The sequence below is a fragment of the Athene cunicularia genome, assembly GCF_003259725.1.
Source record: "Athene cunicularia isolate RWA chromosome 1 unlocalized genomic scaffold, athCun1 chr1_part1, whole genome shotgun sequence".
NCBI classification, from domain to species: Eukaryota; Metazoa; Chordata; class Aves; order Strigiformes; family Strigidae; genus Athene; species Athene cunicularia.
Window position 1 is genome coordinate 17,665,388 of NW_020799091.1, and position 13,973 is coordinate 17,679,360.

Consider the following 13,973-nt stretch of genomic DNA (forward strand, 5'->3'; position numbering starts at 1 on the left):
CAATAAAGGTATATGTGCTTACACAGATTTGGCTATGGAATTAAGACCTGAAACAGAAAACATGCATCTGAACACTTACAGTTTAGTATTTATGCAAGTGTTTAAAAACAGAACCCCACATGAAGAAATTTAAAACATTAACTCAATATAACATAAACCGTTAAAATCACAGATATACAGTACAATCAGATCTTGAAATAACTTATCATTTACCTGTTGAGGATAGTTATGCTTTCAGAAGAAATTCCTTCTGTACAGAGATCTAGGTTAACTGCTCAGGTATTCAAGTTCAACAATACTCAACACTAGCACTTCATTTATATGCCCAAATCAGAAGAATTCTTCTGAAAGTCTAACTTCCATAATAGTAGTAGTGCTTGACAATTCTAAAGTCTGCTAATTCATCTCTATATATATTATTTAAAAACAGCATTATATCTTTATAAAAAGATATACAACTTAGATAATTTTATATATATATATATATATATATATGCATTGTTTAAATTTTGACACTGCATAAGGAAAAAGTTACTTCAACAGCTGCATAAAGATCTACTACTACACCAAAGTACCTTAAAATCTGCAGCACTGGTTAAAAATTGTTCAGAATTTAACTCATACCAGCTTATAAGGAGTGAATATGAATTTCAACAAATGGCTTATCACATACTCCTGACAATTTTTTGCATTTGACTTACTGATAAAAAGTCAAGTTCTCTTTCCAACAAGGATCCCTCTCTCCAACTAACAAGAAAACCGAAGTAATTACCTACCTACAGTAAAGTATCGGTAGAAAAAAAGCTATTTTTAAGAAGTTATGTTCGAAGATAAACTATGTTTCAAAGCACTCCAGTAGAACAAAAATAAGATTGTTTCAACTTTCCCCTAAAGACTTCTGAAACACATCCAGTTGAAAAAATGAAAACTGTATTTCTGGTTTATAAAGCATATTCTCCATTTCTCTCAGTGGAAACTTAAATTAACTCTTACAGTGTTTTAGCAGACAACCCTTAAAGGATCTTTAAAGTGTCTTTCCAACAACAGGGAAGATACAATATGGCCAGGCCTTTCTGTAGGGGCCTGTACCCTTAATTAAAAACCTTAAAAGTCCGAAGTGGGGGGCGGGGGGAAAATCATGGCATCTAGTTTGTCCTTCAGAAGCATGCAGAAGAAAATGGAAGTAAAAAATATTTGGCTTAAAACGTGCATTTTGAACTGTCAGTATATTCCCTTCATTTTCATACCTGGAATGACTTTTTTGTAGAAAAACAACAGTTTTGAGACAGATAGCATGTTCTTTTCATTAAATCTCTTTTTCAGTGTCTAATCACAAGAGAGTGTTCCAGAGGTGACCAGTATACAACAGTTGCCAGCAAAAGCATCTCTGAAAACAGCATTTTGTGAAAAGCATACCCTCATCTTTGTGAGAAATGACACAACTGATAAAATGAGCTGGCTCCTACGATGTGAAGTGAAATCCTCTCCTTTAACTGGTAAAGACCAGACTCATATATTTTGTACTCAATCAAAATCTTATTTTCCTTTAAGGAACAAAGGATTTTGTCCAGAGTTCATTATACAGATTGTTCAATCACAGATGGATACTGCTGAAATGGCATATATGAAAAAATACAGCTACAAAATGCTTGTGTTCCAATAAAACTATAATGGAGTCACTGCTTATAACATATACTCCTTTATATCACACTACCACTAGAACATCTCAAGTATCTATTTACAGAATAATACTGAAAAATATGTAAAAAATAGGTTAAAGATTATACAGTTGTTTCTCTACGTAAGACATTACAGCTAGGAAAAGGGACCTGCTATGAGAACAAAGCAAAAATGGCTAGTGCTTTAACTGCATCCCAATGAATACCTACTCTTGATAAAAAATTCCAGATGCATACAAGACATTCCCTACCACCCTTGGCAACTGGGCAATATTATTTTTCCTGTATTGATATGACAGTTACCCCTAACAGGTGTCAGTATACTTATTTTCTAAGTGACATAATTACTGTCATAATCCCATGCTTTCAACAGTGTTAGAAAGGAAATACAAAAACCCACTAAGTTGCTTTAAAAAAATTCAATAGTTTACACAAAGATATCTTCACACTACATAGCTTCCAACATTTAACTGTTCATCAGAACTCCCAACAAGCTAAGAAAAATAATTCAGTTTCACAAAAGAAAAAAACAGCAAATACCTAATTTTACAGATTACTCTGCTATGTTCTTCCTTATTCATTTCACAGAAGTCATTTCTTCTTATCGCTGAGTTTTACATGACAGGTCATAGATGGTAAGTTCTGCCACGAGTGTGGTACATTCTAACTTCAATTTAAAGTCTGGTTACTGATCAAAGAACTCACCCTGTTCCTAAGGGAAGTAGGATTTTCACAGTAATATCAAATAAAGATTTCCCTTCCGTGTTATAAATTATTCACATGAACAAGTTTTAACAATTACTTTTAACAGATTCAAAACATGTAACATGTTTTTACTCAGTGTGAAAATATCTTTGGTAACAAAAATGGGCCGTGAAACATGACAGCTATTCAAAGTAATTAAATTTGTGATACATTACCACTGTTCCATTATCTGGCATCATTGGTGTTCCCATATTTGCAGCTCCTTCTGGTCCCATGGAAGGACCAGGACCCATTGCAGGGCCAGGTAAAGTTCCTCTGTTGTTCATATTCATACCCATCATTGGAGGAGGGCCTTGGTTACCAGCAGGTGCTGGGCTAAACGCATCTATGCAAAACAATCTATACTTAGAGCTGTCCTATCTGAATTTTACAAGAATAAACAAACAATTTACAATATTTAAAAAGCCAAATGTACAAGACTTCCAATACTTGAAATGAAAAAAAAAAAATTCTTTGAGACTGTACATTTATCTCAATCATCTGCTTTTAAACAGATTTTCATTAATCCCTATTATTTTGCATTATATAATCTGCTTCATGTATTTGAACATTCTGAACTTCACAGCTAAATATAGCTGTACAGTTTCTGTGCAGAATTTGGAGTGTTCATGTAGCATACATATGCAGTATACACACCACAAGTTAGCAAAAATCTCAAGTGATTTTGCGGTAATTAGCAGCTATAAAACAACTTGGCTCTTTTAGAGATTATAACATATTAAATATACATTTGCAAGAACTGTTCTACCAGTACTGTGCTAATTGTATATAATGTTACAGGGTATTCTAACATCTAAAAGCAATACCAAAGATGGTACTCAACTTTGCAATAAATTATTTGTAATATGTCATAAATAATCTTGCATTTAAATATACTTTATTAGTAAGCACCAGAAAACTAAGGGAAGTTTTGTTAGAACTGAAAGTTAGTCTCCTCCAAAACTCTGATTCACAGCAAGAGGTAGAAGTTTAAAAACATCTTTTTGAGATTATTTAGCTGTAATATTGCACTAAGAAACACCACTCCACCAGTACCCACTAACATACTCAACAGGTAGGTTAAATTGCTTTCAGAACATTTTTCTCATGTTATAAGGAAGAATAAAATCTGATTTTATATTTATTTATTTATTTTACATCTGCTATTATATTATCATCAGCAGTCCCTGCCCTCCCAGCAATAGTCCACCCTTTTCAGGCAAGTGTGCATCCAAAATCTGATAATCAAAGACACGCCTTTGGACTGCAGCCTATGTTTTAAGTCCTGACAACATACAAGAGTATCAAGAAATGTGGCATATTACTAGACTAATAAACCTGCTAATTTATTTCAAAAATCAACCTCTCACCTCTCATCACAACCCTAACTTCTTCAGTAATTAATATATAAATGTGCATCATTGAAAGCAGGCCATTTAGCACAGATACAGTATATCTGCAGGTATGCAAAACTGCATGTTTATTACCTGCCCTGAGTTCATGTAACACAGCAGTCAGTGCATCCAAGATACTGCTGCTAAAATTACATATCTGAGCTTGATTATACACAAGCCAACTTCAAACTGCTTAGCAAAAACAATACATGCAACATGGTAGCATGTTGAAAAGAGAAAAATCCTGTAATTTTGAAAAGCAGAACTCAAATGAGCTTAGTAATAAGAAACTCCAAGACTGCTCCCTATGAAACTAAGCCAAAACAAAGGTATGCACAAGTCAGATACTTCCTACCTACACATAAGCATGATCAGTTAATGTAGCACATAGAAGATTGTGCTACAATTTAAGAGAATTATAGTTTAGTATGTCCTAAAAGTCTTTTAGTGGCATCCATTCAGTGACTAAATATGGAAATAAAACTGCTAGTATAAGAAGAAACCTTTGTTTTCAGAGGCTAGAAGTACTCTGCTGGACTATCATGATTGGCAGTGCTTAGTGCTGGTAATAGTGCCATTTACTAAAAGTAGACAATGCTCACGTTTTTGGCTTGCTTACCAACCTAATTAACCTTAGCTAGCTGGCCACACACAAGTAGTGTTTGCTTACACTTCAACTGCAAAAAAGTTCTTATCCTCCATATCATACAAACACACCCATATTGCTTCCAGGGTGATGTACAGTGACTATCAAACCTCTGCATTATTAAGCCAGTTTCAGGTAAAGTCAGCTCAGACATGAGGACAGGGAGTGTAATTCACAGTTTCATCAAGAGGTCACTACAGCATTTTAGCTATACCGCAGAGGACCTCCTATCTCCAAAGCTGACCCTTAAGAGCTAACCACTTGATTGCCCCTTCTTTTTTTTGTGGTACATTGACTTTAGCAGTTAATTCACTGGACCAGGTTCAGCAATAGATGGAAAGCAGTGACGAGTGTTCATGACACAATGCACAGACACTAAGAAAAGGTCTTTTTCTGGAATACAGGGGGCTGAAAAAGTATGCTCTAAGTGTCCAAACTGCACATGCCAAGGTCCCAACTGCCATGGTCAATAATCCTCATCAATGCAGAGACAGTTCCCAAAAAACCCTTTTTTTTGCCCCCCTGTACTGAGACACAGATTCTCAGAACTTGTCTGCTGCAGAAAATGTAAAAATGAGTGGTTCTGCACAAGTCATCCCAAAACTAATTAAATCTGATACAGAGGTACCTTGATTTCCAATAACCCTATCATGCAGGTATTTCTACTACTGAAGATACTCCAGCTCCCCAGTGTCACACATAAAAAAAAAAAAAAAAAAAAAAAAAATCACAAATGGCACAGGTAAAGGCCAATTAAAAAGTTACAATTCCAACAGAAATGTTGAGAAAGGAAGCTAAGATCAACAATTAAAGGTCTACTGCAGGTTTTGGGGGTTGGATTTTTTTGGTTGTAGTGGTGGGGTTGTTAACGGGCTGGAGGAAAAAAAAAATATACTGAGCTAAACTAAAATCCAGATACTGTGGCAACAAACACTATCTTTAACTATTCACTACGAATATTTTTCCCTGTCTAAAATGGTAGTTCCCTGTTACTATAACTTCTTTTGGAACTACACATTTATTGCTAAAAGCATTTGTATCAAGTTTGAAATCAAGTCATAGCACAAAGCTTACAAAGCAAGATTATGAAGAACATCACTGTCAAGCATTAAAACCTGACCAGAAAAGGGCTGTGAACCTACTACTATAACTACACATTTAAAATCTGTACATAAGAAGTGTATCTTGCAGATCTGGACAACTGCACAGTATCAACATTTACAGAGTCTCCTAATTAAATTAAATTTTCAAGTAAACCGCAATATGCAAAACTATAAAATAAAAAAATTTAGTGACAATTTATGCTTCAGCTTATTATTTGTAGATAATTCCACAATGTCTTCCTTTAGAATTATTTTTAAAGCTCTTCACTGTCAGAAAAAGCCTATTTCTATTTTGCAGCTATAAATGTGCTTCAATTAACAAATGCAAGGAAATGGTGAGTAACATTTTAAAACCTGGACTGAGTAGATTCATTAGGCTATAAATTCGCATTATGTAAAAGGTCAAGTGACAATGTTTACTAAGTTTTGTGTATACTTTCAAATTTAAAATACGTAAAAATAGTATTAACTTTTCTTTAAATTATCATCTTATTTTAAATGAACATCAGGAAGCTTCCAAGAGACACACATTGACAGTTAACATAGTTTAATGAGATTTGCATTTTAAAGAAATATTTTACGTTTTAGTCTTGTTTAAAAGCAGATATTCTAGAGAAGATTCCAAACTCTTTCAGTCTGCATCTATAGAGCAAAACACTAATTATTAAGAATGTACTTTTCTAGATTTCACAGTAATGTTTTTAGCTGTGACAGTATTTTAAGTCACAAAAGTGAACTGAAAACATTTGCAAATACAGACTTGCAATAAATTAGTAGAATACCAACCACATTACTCATTAATCTTTTGTCAGGTGCATCAACAAAAACTTACCAATTTTAAGCTGTACATTTCATTGCATGCAATTACAGTCACAACTTCTCTGTGTAAGTAGTCCCTCCAAAAGAATGCCAAATGCTTTCTGAACAGAAAACTCTTTTTTTTTTTTTTGTATCAGATAATTTCTAGAGTATAACCTTTCCCTGCCTTTTTGTTTCTTGCACATCATATTTTTCTCCCACAGGCAGTCAAAACAATAAAATAAAAATACACCTTGGGGAATAAAACAGCTGTTTGGAAGCAAAATATGTGAGGGGTTTTAATTTCCTAATACTGTTTACTCCTTTTTACCTGTAGTTGTCACTAATAATACTTGAGTAACATGTACAGTCCCAAAGAAAAAGAAATTTTACATTACAGAAGCCTTTTTCCTTCAGATCCCTACCTCCCATGTTTATTGCTCCACGAGGACCCATATCACCCATTCTCATTTCCTGTTCTCTCTGAAAGCAAACATAGTTTTCATGGTCAACCTATCATTCTTAGAACTTAAAACATTCCCATTTACTCCATGAACATAAAAAAAATTCAAGTTTCAAAAGTTTCCATTGATTACAAAAATGTACAAGGAATAAAGGTAACTGTACTCCCATTTTTATAACATCAAATGGAATAATAAGTTCAATATAGCAATGCTGTACATTTCTGCATAATGCTAAAGGTTAAGTATCACAAGTTTCATTTACCAAGTCTAAAGCTCCCAAATAGTTACAACTGCAAATGAATCTACCTTCATGCAGGTTTTTTATTAATACGAAGTATATTTACATTTTAACTATTAATGAAGAGGTCTTCTTACAGTACTGGATAAAGGCCGTGGTTCAATAATACAGTCAATCTGGCTTCACAACTCAATGCTTATGTTGATTGGAAACCAAGATCTGATGTGTTACATTATAGTATATAAACTTCATCTGCCAGTTCATTTTTGTTCAAATAGCTTTGACTTAACTTGGTGGTGGTACATTTTTTGATAAATTCTATCCTGCTATTATTATGTTAGTTCAGATACTGACCATCCTTTTGAAACCAGCATAAAGATATAGTATCAACACAAACTATGTAACATGCATTTATACTAAGCAGACAAGTAACATGCCAAATTGATCTAGATTCAATTGATGCTCAGTTATCCAACAACAAAAGATTTCTGACATTACTGATCATGAACCACAGTCTGCTGTAAAACAATACTCAAAAGATAGTACCCAGTTGCAAAAATCATCACTTAGGGGAAAAAAGCACACCTATGACAGATAATTCCAAGGGGTTTTAGTATTACTGTTTACATTGAAAGGATAAAATAGAAACAAATGCACAGTTCAAAATGAAAACTAATGAAACTTACTTCAATTCTCTGCAAGGATGTTAACATATATTTTACACTCTTAAGTGAACACACATGTGCTGAGAATAAGCAATATACAAAACATTTACCTGATTCTGAAAATCATTCCACTTAAGATTTAAGAGTGTAAGTTCAAATGCACTTTGAAAACAATTCCATATACTAAGCAACTGAATCAGCCTTGCTAAAAGCAACATTTAAACAGAAATACTATCAAATCAAAATACATTTGTAGTTTTTTTACGGTTTCACAAAACTCCTTTTCCTTCAGTCATGTTTGGGATGCCAAACGCGAGTCTTCTATCTTCACACACTTAAAGCAGCAAACACCAGTATTTGACAGAACAGAGTCAATAGTTCTGTAAAAATATCCTGGTATGGGACACTGTCCTAAGATATATGACAAAAGGCTCTCAGGTCGAATTTGTGTATTAACCTAGAAAATGTACTTAACATAAGAAGATCATAAGCTATTTTCAAAAGAGTATGGCTTAGCATGGAAAGGAATAGTACGGGCTCGTCTAAAAGGCTCAAGCAGGGTTTAAGGTCCAGCTATGAAAGGCCATTGATTAACAATAAGGACCTCTCCTTCTGACTGTAGAACCCACATTAAAACTCTGTAACAAAACATGCAACTACTTCATCAGACCTTTCACAGTAATGTCAACTGACATTTTAAGTAAAATCAGCAGTCCTTTTCAGATCAATCATACCCCACAAGTTGATACCAAAGAGTTAATCACAAAATTCAGCATGCAGCCTTGTTGACACTAGTCTGCTTTTACACCTCAGCCCTGCCCTGACATGAAGCAGCAGAAGGAAAAGTGGTATTTATCATCCCTAATGTCAATCCCTAGCCCAACATGGTAGAAAACCACCATGACTAACAGTTTACATTAATCAGACTGTGCGTGCACGAGTGTGTGCTTAAGTGAAAACAGGGCATGCCACAAATAGCTGTAAGATACTCTTTAGCTACAAGGGAAAGTACCAGATTTCAAATTACTGAACACAACTAACTTTGACGCATTTTGGGCTCAATTGGAGGGTTGGTTTTTTTTAAACAAGAAATGTGCTATTTAAGGCAGGGACAAATACAATACCAGCTAGATAAGGATGTTAAGTAGGGAGCTGTAAAGCTGTACTAGTTACTAGGACTTAATTTTCTTTGCAAAGAAGCATTGGCAAGCTACAACATATACTTTTTTTAAAAAGCACACTAAACTTCCTAGCAATAAACCGTTTCTTTCTCAGCTTAAAATGCTACCAGTCCTCAGTTAACAGTAAGTACAACAAGAGAGGGGTAGGAACCTGTAATTTTTACTATTTTTAGTCTAGTCTAACCTTTGTAAAAAAACCCCATGAAGTAATTATTTGCCATTTTGTAGCTTTAACTTTGGTGTTGAATTATTACCACTTAAAAACATTTCAGCTATAGACTCAAGATCCATAAATGTGCCTTATGATCTCCGCTGCCTGTTAGTCTATCAACATGCCTACAAGAATTATTATTCCTACTGTTTTATGTCCACAATTTATCACGCTCTTTTGAATTTTCTGTACGGGGAATTCTTCTATACTGTTAACATGGAATTAGAAAATTTAAGATAAAACCCATCAGAGAAAATACTAACAGAGAAAATGTTAACTGACAGCATATATCATTAATATAATTAAATGCTTGATATATTAAATATAAAACCATATACTTTGATAATTTGCCAAAACCTATATTTGCAGGAGTCCTGATGTAACAAAAATTCAGTCCTATCCCACACATCATGTCCTACACACCTATTTATTAGTGAGCATAAACAAACTACTTAAGGTAAATTAGGTTAACTATTCCAGAGGTTTTGCCCAAAATATGACAGAAAGGAATACCAACAGGCAGCTATGACAGAGTAGCCGAACCAGTGCTGACTGATACTCCAAGCCCACCTGAGAGCTTCATTCTTTCGATACTCAAGCCCTTTGCAGAACATAAGAATGAAAGCATTATCTTCTCAGAGCTTCTTTTCCTCACTATGCAACTGCCCATTCTTCTGTTGTGTAGCAACCTGCTCCAGCCCCTTCCCTGAAGCCACTCGTAACTATCCATAACAGGGAGTTAAAATTGAGCAGAAAGAGAGGAGGGCTAAGCTTTTACTAGAGAAATATGTAGGGAGGCAATTAAGAACCTCTGAAGTCATGCAGTACCTGGGAAAACAACTTAAACTGGAAGAGAACAAGAAAAATGGATGATATGCAATTATAGGGGGAAAAGAAAGCCATAATAGAAAGAATGCATAGTAAAGTGTAATTTCAACTTTGGGAAGATTTTTTTAAAAACCCAACACCTTCAACCAAAAAACAAAGGGAAGCAAAGAATAAATATCCCATTGTAAAAGGGTAACTGTTTACAAAACTCAAAAGAAAGCTTTCCAAATGACTTCTGTTGCAAGATTCTTCTAAAACACTTCAGAACTCACTAAAGCAAGCAACCCTCAAGAAGGTCTTATTCCTCTGAGTAATTTGCTTTTAGAAAAACTGTTATGATGGCAGCTATAACATACTTGCTAATTACTTCAGATACAAGAATTTAAAATTAGATTTCTTCAAAATTCCAACTCAGTTTCATGTCAACTGTAAAAAGTAGATCTACACAAAAATATTGAATACACCCAATTTTTAAATTACATATATATTATATATTATACATTAACACAGTATGGATTGTACCCTTTTTACAAGTATCAGAAACAAAAATTCTTGAGCATTTAAGGTATATCATGTGCAACATTCTTACACCTCAGTCACCACTGATACCAGTAGTCTAAGTACACAGAGAACTGCCAAGATGATTCTTCAAAATTTTTTAAATATATTAGGAGATTTTTAAATTCACTCTATAAAACCATGCTACTATTTTGAAAAGACACTTAAGAATTGATACAAAAAGAATGTATCAGATGCAATTCCCTTCTCACACTGAAAATAAAAATACAAGTAGTGATAAAACAGCGAGTTTTTTAACTGACAAATCAATACTACCTTTTTCCTAGAAACAGGCCTTACAATCGAAGCAGCCCAAAGGAAGTAAAAAAACCTTGCCTTCAAAAGATGCAAAATTCATAGTATGCAAAAATTATGGTATGGAATAAATATACAAAATAAAGATGCAAAAATTATGGTAATATTTTAGAACAGCAAAAAGCAGGATATAAACAAAAACATGAAAAGAGCAGATCACAAAGTTTTCTTCAAGCATCTGTGGCCAGGACATGCACCTCCCAATTAACACAGGACTATTCACTCACCTTTCAGTTAAGAAATGGTGACCAAAATAAAACTAAGACATAGCATCAAAAAAATACTTTATCAAAAAAAAAAAAGAACTCTTACCCCATAAACTTAAACTTGCAATTAAAATCTGAAACTTAATTAGCACTTTATCTAGGTGTTGTGCGTAGAGCAAAAATCACAGCGCTGTTGATTCTCACCTGTTTTCATTAACATGGAAACGGAACTCTATTCTCTAGCAGAGTTTATATTTGTCAAAATAGGTATGACATTTCTGTTCCTCTTACTAGAATTCATTACTCCATTCTAAAGTGGTTTATTTCATTTAGTTCTTTCTAGAAAAGAAAAATTGACAAAGGCCTCTCCAGGAGGCATAAGATCCTTAAACAAAATTTTAACTTGTTGAAAAGGTGCCTATATTTTAAAGACATAAAATCATAAAAGTGGTTAAAATTGATAGTTTAGCAGTCAAAACTAGAATTTGGGGGATTACTTTTGATTGTGCATTATTTGTCTTTTCCTCAGTATATTCTACTAGCTCACGTCAATGACTAGCTCACTGGAAGTTAAGCTGCCACCAAGGAGCTCAAGTAATAAAAGCCTTCTCTTTCACCCACCTCTCTTGTCACCTTTCCCTCTTCAGTTTATCCATTAACTAAGATCTATATGTAAGATACAACAGTTAAAATTAACTATTATGGGATATTGTATTCCATCACACACAGTAACAGTAAATAATTTAAAATGAAAAATACTAATCTTCTTTCAAAACCTAAGATTTCTGTGTGTTCCCAAGCACTGCAACATAAACCAAAAGCTAATCCCTCCCCTGAACTGGGTGTCATAGTAAATGATAGCAGAGATCTCTTCTAGCCTAAACTGCTCAAGAATTCTATGAACTGAATAGTTCATAGAATTCTTGCTCCCACCTGGGAGTCTGAAAAAAGTAAGCCCTCTTACCTCACATAAAATTACATAAGCAAATACATTAAACTAGATAACAACTAAAGTAAGTAGCTGTAATACATGTAGCATACAGGAAAATACACATCCCTAATTTTAAATAGGAAGTTTAATGAAAAGAATTTTCATTAGGTTTAACAGAAGTCAACAGGACTCAAGTCTTTGGAAAAAAACACTGTAACAAGGTTAGAGCAGAGTTAAAGACAATTTCCTCCTTGGTGACTCAAGTCATGAATAGAGAGTTGATGGAGAAGTCTCAGTTAATTACACCATAAAAAAACCTAAACATTTAAAAAACCCTATTACATCAGTAAAAACAGGAATGCATATTGCATGAAATATATGCAGATAACTATATTCCAGTAAATGCTACAAGTTGGAAAAACATTCCTAATGGTAAAAAAAAAAAAAAAAAAAAAAAAAAAAATCTGATTTCTCTTATGGAAGAAACATTTATTATTAATCCAGTGCATTTCTTAAATATTTCCATCATTTTGATAAGATTGAAAAGGAAGCATCAATGTTACTGAAATAGGGGAATATCTTTTACGATTCATTAATTGTGAATGTATTTAGGAAAACCCTCCATGCACTACATCTTTGTCCTCTGCTTTCTGTTTTGCGAACAAACAAGAACAGTGTTCATATTCTGCGGGACCTTCAACCATTTCCCTTCTATATCTTTTGGAGAGCAGTCAGTTGCTGAGGGTAGTCCTCAGCAACTAAACCCCACAGAAAATAAAAATAAATGCAGTTAAAACAAGATAAAAATATTTACTACTCTAAGCTGAAGTTACTCTCTAAAAATACAAAACAAAAATTTACCTCAGTCTTAAAATCACAGATGTACTGTAATAAAAAATAATCCTAAATTTACATTAATGTGCAAGACAGGTGTCACGACATATTAAAACAGTCTTAATATACCTTGTAACATATACTAGCATATTTTACACGGAAGAAATAAAGAATTGGGTAGGATAGTACTACATTATACAACTGCTTGACAAACCTGATCCTCTACAACAAGGCAACCTGCTTATTGGATGAGGGAAAGGCTGTGGATGTTGTTTACTTTGACTTTAGCAAGGCCTTTGACAGTTTCCCACAGCATTCTCCTGGTGAAACTGGCTGCTTGTGGCTTGGATGGGCACACGCTTTGTTCAGTTAAAAACTGGCTGAATGGTCGGGGCCAAAGAGTTGTGGTGAACGGAGTTAAATCTGGTTGGCGGCTAGTCACAAGTGGTGTCCCCCAGGGCTCGGTTTTGGGGCCACTCCTGTTTAACATCTTTATTGATGATCTAGATGAGGGGATCGAGTGCACCCTCAGTCAGTTTGCAGATGACACCACGTTGGGTGGGAGTATTGATCTGCTCAAGGGTAGGGAGGTTCTGCAGAGAGACCTGGACAGGCTGGAGCCATGGGCTGAGGCCAGCTGGAGGAGTTTCCATAAGGCCAAATGCCGGGGGCTGCCCTTGGGCCACAACAACCCCCAGCAGCACTACAGGCTTGGGGAGGAGTGGCTGGAGAGCTGCCAGTCAGAGAAGGACCTGGGTGGCTTGACTGACAGCCGGCTGAACAGGAGCCAGCAGTGTGCCCAGGTGGCCAAGAAGACCAATGGCATCCTGGCTTGTGTCAGCACTAGCGTGGCCAGCAGGGACAGGGAAGGGATCTTACCCCTGTACTCAGCACCGGTGAGGCTGCACCTTGATTCCTGTGTTCAGTTTTGGGCCCCTCACTACAAATTAATTGTATGACATTGAATGACTCGAGCATGTCCAAAGGTTGCAGAGAGCTGGGGATGAGTCTCTTTAACCAGGTAATAAGCAATAGGATGAGAAGGAATGCCCTCAAGTTGCGCCAGGAAAGGTTTAGAGTGGATATTAGGAAGCATTTCTTTCCAGAAGGGGTTGTCAGGCGTTGGAATGGGCTGCTCAGGGAGGTGGTGGAGTCCCCATCCCTGGAGGTGTTTAAGA

The 13,973-nt window shown here is 35.1% G+C and overlaps 1 protein-coding gene and 1 long non-coding RNA gene across 7 annotated transcripts in view; one reads left to right on the forward strand and one right to left on the reverse strand.

Annotated features, from left to right (window-relative positions):
* PSPC1 (paraspeckle component 1) overlaps window positions 1-13,973 on the reverse strand; it is a 66,064-nt gene that overhangs the window by 26,581 nt on the left and 25,510 nt on the right. Inside the window, exons 7-8 of one of the 6 annotated variants that reach the window (XM_026841711.1) lie at window positions 6,790-6,847; window positions 2,600-2,769 (exon numbers count right to left, since the gene is read on the reverse strand). The exons of the other annotated variants lie outside the window; for them this stretch is intronic. Of the exons in view, the coding sequence (XP_026697512.1) occupies window positions 2,600-2,769; window positions 6,790-6,847 (228 nt within the window). The remainder of the gene's footprint in view (window positions 1-2,599; window positions 2,770-6,789; window positions 6,848-13,973) is intronic. 6 annotated transcript variants of the gene reach the window in all.
* Window positions 584-13,931, forward strand: LOC113476309. Its single transcript, XR_003397707.1, has 3 exons — window positions 584-594; window positions 3,362-3,369; window positions 13,817-13,931. It is a non-coding gene; the product is annotated as an uncharacterized LOC113476309 (long non-coding RNA).